The 10,748-nt window shown below is 51.8% G+C and overlaps 1 protein-coding gene across 1 annotated transcript; it reads right to left on the reverse strand.

Moving 5' to 3' along the window:
• Window positions 1–6,880: 6,880 nt before the first annotated feature.
• Window positions 6,881–10,254, reverse strand: HOXC11 (homeobox C11). Its single transcript, XM_016142594.2, has 2 exons — window positions 9,468–10,254; window positions 6,881–8,156 (listed from the first exon to the last, which is right to left on the reverse strand). Exons 1-2 carry the CDS (start codon window positions 10,147–10,149, stop codon window positions 7,924–7,926), a joined length of 915 nt encoding a protein of 304 aa, XP_015998080.1. The 5' UTR covers window positions 10,150–10,254; the 3' UTR covers window positions 6,881–7,923.
• Between the last annotated feature and the right edge of the window lie 494 nt (window positions 10,255–10,748).

Below are 10,748 nucleotides of genomic sequence, written 5' to 3' on the forward strand. Positions count from 1 at the left end.
TATGGCTTTGGGGGTTCTCTCCCCCCTCTTTCTCGTCTCCTTTATTTTCCTGTCTGGTGTGCTTGTCCCTGGAATTTGGCGTCCCAGTCTTCTGCCCTTGCCTGGATCTACTGGGCCCTCTTGCCCATGCCCAGGTGTCGCTTGGTCACCTCAGTCTTTCCTGTTTTTTCTTTCCGCATTAGTAGCTGGGGGCCAGGACAGCACTACCACAAGCCTCATCTAGTCCAGGCTGTGATCTGGCTGGGGCGGCAGGAGGGTTGCAAAGAGCCTCACAGTGGAAGGGTCTGAGCCCAGCCTGGGAGGGGGTGAGGGAGGCGGAGGAGAAAGGGTGAAGGAGACAAACTCCAGATTACCTCTCAAAATCTGTGAGCCCCTAGGCTTAACCTGAGGAACCAGAGGGAGAGGAGCGGAGTCACTGGCCTTAGGCCCTGTCTCCCACTACCAATCCGACCCTCACCCCCAAACTCGTTCCTTACCTCTGACATGGGGCAGGGGGTGGGGTGGAAGGAGAAACTTCAGAATCCTTGCCATTATTAATGGAAGTAACCCCCGAGGGAGAAGGAACCTCCTGCCTCAACTCCCAATTTCCCACGAGAAATAATAGTGTTTAAAGTTGAAATAATTAGAAGTATGATAAATAGGGCCCATTAATGAAAAAAAGAAATCGAATTCATCAGCCTAAGTGGGACCCCTGGTGGGACAAATGTTTGCCTTTAATTACACTTGATAAACGCAAACCCGCAAACCCGAGAAACAGACACAGACTTGAATAACCTGTTGGTTTTTTGCAGACTTTGGGATTCTGCCCAGTGGGAGCAAAAGGGAGGAAGATGTGAGGGTAAGGACAGGCAAGAGAAACATTTGTGCAGGTCCAGAAAGTACAGGCAGATGTCTGTCCCAGCCCTGCCCCTTTGGCTGCCGTCTTTCCTGAGGCCACAAGCAAAGGTTGTTTCTGTCCTATTGTCCGGGCCTGGCGTTCAAAGGCACTTGTGCTGCCACAGCTATTCTGCCTGCTGCCACTGCCAGACACCCACCGGCCCAGCCTCACAGTGCCAATAGCCACAGGCCTACACCCCTGGGGAACTAGATTGGGGTTCAGGAAAAGTCTGTGTTAGAATCGCCCTGTGAAGCCGTTTCCCCAACTTTCTGCGCCTATGCTTGACTCTGGGGCTCCCCCTTCTTGCCTCAACTTGGGGATGTGACAATCCAGGGGCTGCAGGGAAGAGTAGGGCTCAGACTGTGCCCATATCTTGGCAAATCCCACCCACCCCAAGAGCCCTGGCCCCTTGTGCCTTTCTTCCCCGTACCCAGACCCTGGAAGGGTGGCAGGGATGGGGGCTTGGCCCGCCTGCTGCCTATGGGACTGTGAGTTAGGGAGAAGAGAAAGGTGTTCCTTGCATACTCCAGGACAGTCAGTGGGTTCCGGAGGTGCAGGCCGAGGGCAGGGGCACTGGGGTTCCCATGTGAAAACAGAAGAAGGAAAATGAAGTGTTCAACAAACAGAAAGGCACCTCGGCTGTTTTCTGGACTCTAGCCCTCAAAGTACCCCCAGAAACACCCTGATTTCTTCAAGGAAATTTAGCGAAGTTTCCCCAAGAGGTTAGAGTCATCACTGGAGGCAATTCCAAAGGTGAAGAGAAAAAGGAAGTGTCTCTCCCCTTGGGGTAAATTAATAAAAGAATAAAGTGTGTGTATTGAAATCTCATCAAGCGAAAAGGAAAACAAAATCGCACCAGTAGCGAAAATTGCAGTTCTTTTCCTCTCGCTTTGGAAGCCGAAGTAAATCATTATTTTCCCAAAACTTGAAGAAAAGACTTGTTTTTCTTTTCGCTAACATGGGCTCTGCCCTACTTATTTGGGAGCAGGGAAATCCCAGACAAAATGAAAAATTCTAAGAAGCCCAGAAAAGAGCTTTTCAGACAGGTAGGAGAGGGAGGCAAGAGGCCGGGGACGTTTCCAGGGGCCTCCGGTCTTCTAGGATCTCGCGGCTACTCCGGCAGCTCAACCGTCAGAGTCGCTCTCGCATCTGGACGTTGTGTGCGCATTTGCGCCCAGGCGCTCTGGAGTTTACTATCTACACACGTGTCTAAGTTGTGCTTAATTGTGTGTACAGAGCCACAAATATTCGTTTTTATACCAAAATGTACTCCCTGCAATCCCCGCATCCTGAAATTTTATAACCTGAGCCAGCACGATTGCTTTCTTGCCTTGCGGAAGCCGGCCAGTTATTTAACTTTGCCTTCTGAATTGAAACCAGACAGCAAATACGTCCGAGAGAAGCTCTGGGAAGGGGAGACGGATGGAAGAACGTCTTTAGGGAAGGCCTTGCTCCCCACTTTAACGGTTTGCTTCCAAGTTGCCCCAGTAGGTCGGGTTTCCAGCTGCAGCCAGGGCTGTGGTTGGGCCGGCTTATTCCAAAGAAAACCCCGCTTGTTCCTTACCGGCTAAATTCCTTTCCCAAGATCTCCGTTTTCCATTATTTTTTCCTCTTTCTTTCTTTCTTTCTTTCTTTCTTTCTTTCTTTCTTTCTAAAATTTCTTTGTCTTTTTTTCCTTCTTTCTTTTTCTTGTCCTCCTCTTTTCCCTTTATCTGCTCCTTTCTCTATTTTTCTTTCCTTCTCTTTTTACCTGCAATTAGTTTTTTCCTTCTCGTTCTCTGATGCTTTTTCTTCCTCAATTCGTTGTGTTCTTCATTCCCCCTTCTTTCTTCCTTTCTTCATTATACAATTAATTCTTTGCTCTTTTCTTTGCTCTTTTCTTTCCTCCTCAATCTTCTCCTTCCCCTTGACTTTCTCCCCTAGACTTTCTTGTTTATCTCCGTGGTGCAGTGCTCAGTGAGGGGAAAGAACCAGGCCCGGTCTGATCCCTCCCAGCCCGCTACTCAGGTTTGGAGTTGACCTTCTCCTGCCTTCAGTCTTAACTCGGCTTTCACAAGGCAAAGTGTAGACCTGTGAGCAGCCGGGAGCCAGGCCTCAGGAGTCGCCATTAGAGAAGGAGTAGCGGGTGCTGGGGCACGTCCCTACTTACTCCGGTAGCTCCCAGCAACGCTGGCTTCCAGGGCTCAGGTATCTTCACTTCCATCACCCCGAAGGAGCCTGGTCCACCAGGCCTAGCTTTATCTTTGTGTTGACCTCCAGAGCTGAACATTAAAATAACCCCAATTTGAGCTCAATTGATTTCCCCAAGGCTCGAGTCAGGGGAACTCAAGGAGTGAGGTTCTGTCAGTTCCAGGTGGGTGGCAGATCCAAGGGTCACCCGGGGGCTTAGCAGCCCAAGGCCATGTTCCCACATGGGGGCACCTTTGTTCTCTGAGCTCCAGGACCACAGACCCACCGCTGGCTCTCCTCCTTTGGTCCTGCAACCACTGCTACCTCTGGGTAGGAATTTCTCGGCATTTTGATTTCTATCTTTCTTCAAACCCAATGTGGACTTTGCAGGAGGCAGGGATGCAGGGGTGAGTGTGCAGAGACCCTCTCAATTCCCAAATCAGGGGTCTGAGTCAAGGTTATTTATCTCCACTTTATGCAATGGATTGGGGAGTGTGTAGGGGTGTGAGTGCGTGTGTGCGTGAATGTATATGTGTGAGAAGGAGAGAGAGAGAGAGAGAGAGAGAGAGAGAGAGAGAGAGAGAGAGAGAGAGAGAGAATGATGTCTGCAGGAGAACAAGAACAGGGCTTGGGCTTGATGGGGGAGGTCTGGTCCTGCCAACATTGTCTAAACTTTGGGGGTCAATAAGGGTGTGTCTAAAGAGCAGAGAGTGAACAGGACTCTCCTGGAGACCTGCAGCCTCTGTCAGCTGGGAGCTCCCAAATCTGGGTCTGACATGGGCTTCAGGAAGGATTGACCTCAACGTTTAAACTTTGTTTTGCCTTAGGCAGAGAAAGGTAGCTCCAGATATCACCCACCAAGGGAATCCCAGAGCCTCTCTTTCCTTCACTTCCCTATAATCCTGAAATTTTATTCCATGGCAAAACCAAAACTCGAAGTTTTTTAAAAAGGGAGGAGGAATCTTGTAAAACTTTTATACCAAACAAAGTTATAAAAACTTCCTGGGCGTTGCCTTTTCCAAAGGTTTATATGAATAATAAAGAGTGGAGTCGCGTGCACAGGGTTCCGGTGAGCTCTGAGACAAGGAAGGTTCCGCAAACTGCATTATCCAGCCCTGGGGCACCAGGAAACCCCAGGGGCTGCCCCTTTGAGAGCATGTTAGTCCAGAAAGAATTGCCTAACCGATTCTTAAAGGGGCGGGAAGAGGGAAGGGGTGGCGCCCTTGACTCCCTTGAAGTTCAAAGTTCTTTGCTCTGGTGAGTAAAGCCCTTCTGCCTTCAGTCCACTTGAGAAATTAGCCCCTGGTAGTTTCTCCCCCTCAGGTTGATAACTGGCTCCAGGTATTCCCAACTATTCACCTTTCAGACATCGGGCCTGTAACTTTCTTTTTCCCCCAAAGCAGAGCTCCGCATCCTCTTCATCTGGAACACCTAGCACCCAGGGGGCTTTCTCTTGTGGGCTTGTGTGAACCATCTTCCAAGGAACCCTTGCATGGCCATTCCCTAGCAACCTAGAGGTCTGAGTGACAAAGAAACCCCAAACCCAAGGCTGGCCCCAACTCATTTCTCCTTTCGAGTCCTCCAGGTTTCCCCTGCACCCCCAAAGCTCATAGTGGGAGGGGGAGGGGCTCAGAGTGCTCTCTCTCAGCCCACACCACTTAATACCCTTGTAAACTCCCACGTGCGCTATAAACTTGGATTTTTACAACCAACATTCCTCCTTAGCTCCAGGAAACTTTGAACTCGGCCTCGGGTTTATTTACTGGGGGGGGTATGCAGGGGGGCTGGAGAGCTGGGAGCTGAGAAAGGCTAGAGAAGGGGGGAAAATGCCAGGCAAGGGGGTAATGGAGTGGGGGTCTGGGGAGTGTTGGGGGTGCCAAGACCGTCCACTGCACGTTTATTTACTATTTAGGGCGGAAGCGTTTTCTAACACAGGCCAGACTGGGTCGTTAAGGGCGAAATGAAACTGGGTTTAGAGGCGGGGGGTGGGAGGGGGTGCTTTATGGCGGCGTCTAGACGGGGATCTTTTGTTCCTGGGCAGCGGCTCGGCTGGAGGGGATTACCCAGAGAGGTTGAGCTCAGAGTGCCCCTGAACAGAGAGGGGTGTGAGACATCCAGGGGGGCCAAAGATGGGTTTGTTTGGGGGACAGAGACCCCTTTTTTCTTGTGCTTAGATGGTTAACAAGTACTGGCAGTGTCCTGGGCCTGGGTTGCAGAAGCCCTTTTTTTTTTTTTTCACTATGATTCCCCCCACCCACTCATCCTTCAGAAATCCCTTCCATAGCTAGAGATCTTTTTTGTGCTGCACATTGCAGGGAAAGTGGTAGCTGCAGATTTATATATATTTTTTTACCAAAATCAGAAGCCATTCGGGGATTAATATTTTTGCTTTATAATAGGTTTGTTCTACAAAATTATCTTCATCTTATTTTATTGAAAACATGGCTGGCAGGCCAACATTCTTTGATATGACTAGTGGATAAACACCACACACGTAGAGAAGTCTCATGTACCCACACATGCATGCGCACACATGCACACACATACATACACAGAAGACCCTCAGTTGCATTCCTGCTGACACTCACTGAACACTGCCAGTGGTTACATACCACAGAGGACACAAGTCCTAGATGTGCATGTGGTCGGGTTTACTCCATACTACAGGAAAAGTGTACAAATAATATTCCTTCTCATGTGCACCCATCGGCACATTGACTTAAATGAAAATATATGTGTGTGGGCACATGGAGGAACTGTGGGGCTGCATATATAGTCCAGTTTGCAAATATTGTCTCAAAACCACATTTACAAATTAGAGATTCAGATACCTAAACTGAAGAGATCCCTGTTAGCAAAAATAACAATGGAGCCTAGATGTAATAGTCCATAGTCCTGGAGCTTTTATCTTTCATTCAACAAAATTGTATTAGCAAAAATATTTTTTTGAATTACGTAAGAACAGTTCCAAAGAGACAAGAAAATCTCTGGTTCCCAAATAATGAATTTAGATCAAAGACTGCTGGAATGCCCTCACTGAAAGCACAGAAAAGACTATGGTTATCTTTATGCAGAAGAAACATGCAGCAAATATAGATGGGTGTGGTGACCGTCCCCACAGGTCATCTCATTTGCCAGCGCCGCACCCCATGCCAACCTCTTAGAAAACAAATCTCTGGGGCTTTCTCCTCTGGGACACCTTCTGTGTAAACATCAGGGTAGCCCAGCCTAACATCTTGTCGTGTCTGGAGGAGCCTGCCCATTTGTGCTTGAGGGGAAGGGGTCCAGCCCCACCTTCCCACCCCTTAGAGCAGCCAAGGTGAGGAAAAGGAGGGGGCTGGTTTCTCCTCCTCTCCCCTCCTTCCTTCAAAACTGTATATTAAAATTCCAATACAGTCTTCTCATGGGGGGAGGGAAGTCCTACCCTCAACCCTACACATTTAACTGAGACAGACGGAGACATCTGGCAGGAGGGCGGTGGAGCCAAGAAAATTCCTATAAATTTAAGTTCGATGATGGTTACAATTAACTCCACAACAAACATGTACTTAAGCGGAAAGCATTGCTGGGTGTTTGGACTCAGCTCAGGCTGCACATGAGAAAGGGGAGCTTTAAGAGGAGCCATAGAATGTTCTCAGCTCGAGAGCAAGAGGAAGCTACCTCCACAGTCTTGCTCCTGTCAGTGGAGAGGGGTGCAGGCCCACCAGCTCTGGCCTACGTCACCTTCACACACCACCGCTAAGACTCTGCCTGCCTGCCTCCTCCTTCACCCTGGGAATATTGAGGGTTTTAAGAGGAGAGGGACTAATAAAAGGGTCAAATAAAATCATAATATTGAACAGAATGAAATATCTTTATTTGCCACAAAAAAAAAAAGAAGAAGAAGAAGAAGAGCTCACAGCAATCCTTCTGGGACAGGAACAGGGTTGGGGGGGAGCTGAACACATACACACACTCACGCACGTGGAGAGAGATGAGTGATTCGAATCTCATTCCAGCAAGTCCTTCCCCCATTCCCTCTGGGTAAAAAGAAATGCTCGTGAAATTTATTTACAAAAATTCAGGCTTCAGCATGGGGGAGGTGCCCAATCCCATCTCCCTACTGCCTCATACACCCCAACTTTTTAATTTTTTTCCTTAAAAAAAAAAGGTGATAACAACTGCATAGGCTATAGCTATAAATGTTTGGAGTAGGGCACGACTCGGAAAAAGGTTAGGAAACCTCAATGCACCAGTTAAGAAATTTCAAAGGAGGGCTCTACACAGTCACGGGAGAACAGCTTGGCTCGGGGCGGGGCCTGGGCGCAGACGGAGGTAGGACACGGACTTTGCACACCTAACACCAGGATGAAGATACAGAAATTTCACAGCAAGGCAAGATCACATTTAGCTGCACCCCTAGCAGTGGGGCAGGTGGGGTAGGGGAGAAGCGCCCGAGATGTCTCCCCTGGCAGACACGGTGTCTTATAAGATCTTTTCACTTGGCCAAGGGAAAGCTTTCAGTTCGAGGATTGTTCTGTTTGGGAGCCACGACTCTCGCCCCTCCCCCACCGGATCAGAGCAGCAAGACATTGTCGCGAGGTGTGTTTTCTTTTAAATAAAGAGTCTTGGCCTCGGCGCCAACGGAGTCCATTCGCAGTGGGCCAGACACTTCCCTTCACCTCCCCCCTTCCAGGCCCGGTGTCTGTCCCGCGCGAGAGTCAGACCGAAGTAGAAGGAGGTTCCAGAAAGAATTGCGGGCAATGGCAGTGGGGGCCAGCCCTGGCCACAGTACAGTTTTCCACCCGCGGAAAGAAGGCGAGTTAGAAAATAAAAAATAAAAATAAAATAAAATAATTTCTTCCTTTCCCCCTCCCTCCAAAGGGCCCTGTCTGCGGTTACAGTAGAGGATTTCCCGAGAAATACTGCAGCCGGTCTCTGCTTAGTTTTTTTTCTTTCATTCTTCTGTTCTGAAACCAAATTTTCACTTGTCGGTCTGTCAGGTTCAGCATCCGGGACAGCTGCAGCCGCTTCTCTTTGTTGATATACACGTTGAAGAAAAACTCTCTCTCCAGTTCCCGAATCTGGAATTTCGAATAAGGACAGCGCTTCTTGCGGGTGCGGGGGGCGTCTGGAGGGAAGGGGGGCAAGTGCGAGGAGAAGGGGAGAGAGACACGTGAGACCCGGGCGACCCCTACCCGCTGAGCGCTCAGCGGCCCTTCTCCCAGCCCCGCCGCCAGGCAGCCCTCCCACCAGGCCGGTCGGCATCCCCTGGCAGGCCGAAGCGCTGTGGCCAGCCATGAACCCCTAGTCAGATCTAGCTAGTCCCAATCTCAGGCTACTCAGGACCCCCCTCCCCCCGACACACACACACACACACACACACACACACACACACACACACACACACAAGCACACTCAGGCAGAGCCCTGGCTGCCCGAGTCTGGGGGAGAAGGAAGTCATCCGGGGCCAAGTGCGTCCCTGGCCTCGACACCCCCGCGCCTGCTCAGCCAAGAGCCTCTGCCCTTCTCCCTGGTCCTCCTAGTGGCTCTGGAAACCCACCGGCCCCTGCTCCAGAAATCGAGGGTAACAGCGGAGAACAAGCGCGCAGAAGTGCGAGCGGGCGACAGCATTGGGGAGGTGGGGAGGAAGCGAATGAGCAGGCACCAGAGACATCCGAGAGCCGCTTCCGGGGGCCCAGGCGCCCCGGGACGCCCGCCGGGCCGCGCGTTCCCTGCCACCCGGCTAGGCCCGCGATTAGCCCGCGGAGCGCAGAGAAACGCGGAGACCCAGGCCTGGCGCAGAGTGGCACCCAGAGCCTCCTCTCCCCACACCTCTGTCGCCGCTAACCCCGGGTAGCTCCGGGTTCTGCTCAAGGAACCGCGAACACATAGTTTGAACATTTCAAAAATAGTTTTTAAAAGAAGTAGAGTAGCCCTGGCTGGCCTCTCCGGTCTCAGGTTCTGCTCCATTGCCTCTCTCCCCCACCACTCCCCCTTTCTGAGTTTCTCCCTGTCTTTCCCTCGCCCTCCCTTTTTCCCCCCTCCATCCCTCCCCCACCCCCCCTGGCAGTTCGGTTCCTCATCCTTCCTTAAATACTCCTCTAAGTTCACGATCAAAGTTAATATCGCCCGCGATGGTGGCGCTTTTTAAAATTTCACAGACAGAGGGAGATAACGGGGAGGGGGTTCACCCAGCTTTTCCAAAGAGCTCTTTTCCCTCCCTCCCCACCCCTTCTCCATCGTAAAAAGTCGAGTCGTTGGAAGAGAGGGCTTTGTAGGTTATAATAAAATCCTTTGAATGCTTATAAAACTCCACATAAAATCGGAGTGACCCAAAACACGAGGCCGTCCCTGTTCCCCTTGCCTCCCCCCTATTCTCACCCTCCCTCTCTGGTTCCCTCCCTCGCTGCCCGCCTGTTCCCCCGCCGCTGCTACCTACTGGGGGCGGCTCCCTTGGTCGGCTCCTTGGCCGCGGAATGGGCTGAACCGGACGAGCTGGGATTCGTGTTTTCCTCCTCGGCCTCTGCCTCGGCACCCGCCTCACCCCGGGACGCTAGTCCCGAGGCCGCGGGCACCTCGGGCTCCCCTTTGGCCTCACCCTTGCCTGGGCATTGGGGCTCGGCAGGCGCGTCGCCACCACCACAGTAGGCGTTGTCGAAGAAGCGGTCGAAGGCTTGAGGCAGAACGCTGTTCTTGTTGACCGAGGAGTAGAAGCCGGCGGGGGCTGCGTGCGGGGCGCTGGGGTGGTGGTGACCGCCGTATGAGCCTTCGTTTTTCATGAGGATCTCCGTGACGGTGGAAGGAGGCAGGCACTCCCGGTGCATAAGCTCGTCGGCCGCCGCATAGCAGGAGGAGTAGCTGTTCCGGTGGTGCCACTTGCCGGATGGCTCCAGGCCGTAGGACACCTCCCGGACCGGGGGCACTTGGGCCGAGTAGGGATAGGAGATCTGACGAGAGGGGGCCTGGGGCAGGAAGGAGGAGACCGTGGAGAACTCAGGCACGTAGTAAGTGCAACTGGGCAGATAGAGGTTGGAGGCGCAGCTCCCTCGCTCGCCGAAATCAGCGCCCCTCTCCTTGCGCGACGGCGAGCAGAAGTTGCCCAGGTTGACCGAGTTAAACATCGTTCTCTTCTCCTGCCGGCTCCAGATGGAGGTTTTGGACCCAGTCTAGCGAGGGGGGAAAATTTGGGAAGGCGAGATGACGCGTTATCCGTCTTAGTCTCTCTCCCCGAGCACGTGATCCAAAGTAGATATTGTCATATATCAGTTCGGAGCACTTCGCGGACGTAGGAGGGGTTCTCTCTTAGGTAAGATGGGGACGTTCAAGCGATTGGTTTGCAAACACCGCAGAAACATTATGAAAATCAATTGCAGATTTGTATTCGTTTTTCTCTCGTCACTCCCCTCTCCATTCCACAGAGCGAGCAAAGGAGGAGAGAGGGTTGGGGTGGGGTGGGCGGTGGGATGGGCGGGGGTGGTGGCTAGGAGGGGGTAATTGTATTTTTTTTCTAGCTGCTGCTCTCTTTTTCCCCAGGATTGGATGACGGAGGAGGGCTCTCACGTATGCGGGGGTCTTGCCTCCTCCTCATGATCAGCCAGGGACTAGGGTGGGGATGAGGACCTCTTTCCCCACTGCAAGATTCCTCCAGAGATGTGAATCCTTCCTCCCAACTCTCAAGGACTCTTACCCTGCCAACCCGCAGAGGGGCCAGTGCCTGTTT

Source organism: Rousettus aegyptiacus, unplaced genomic scaffold (genome assembly GCF_014176215.1).
Source record: "Rousettus aegyptiacus isolate mRouAeg1 unplaced genomic scaffold, mRouAeg1.p scaffold_m13_p_2, whole genome shotgun sequence".
NCBI classification, from domain to species: Eukaryota; Metazoa; Chordata; class Mammalia; order Chiroptera; family Pteropodidae; genus Rousettus; species Rousettus aegyptiacus.

What these genes read in the sequence shown, in the direction of transcription:
- HOXC11 (XM_016142594.2), bottom strand. Translation starts at nt 10,149, where the DNA reads ATGTTTAACTCGGTCAACCTGGGCAACTTCTGCTCGCCGTCGCGCAAG. An exon ending in GACCAAGGGAGCCGCCCCCA is followed by an intron (nt 8,157 to 9,467) that starts GTAGGTAGCAGC and finishes CCTTCCCTCCAG; the next exon opens with ACGCCCCCCGCACCCGCAAG.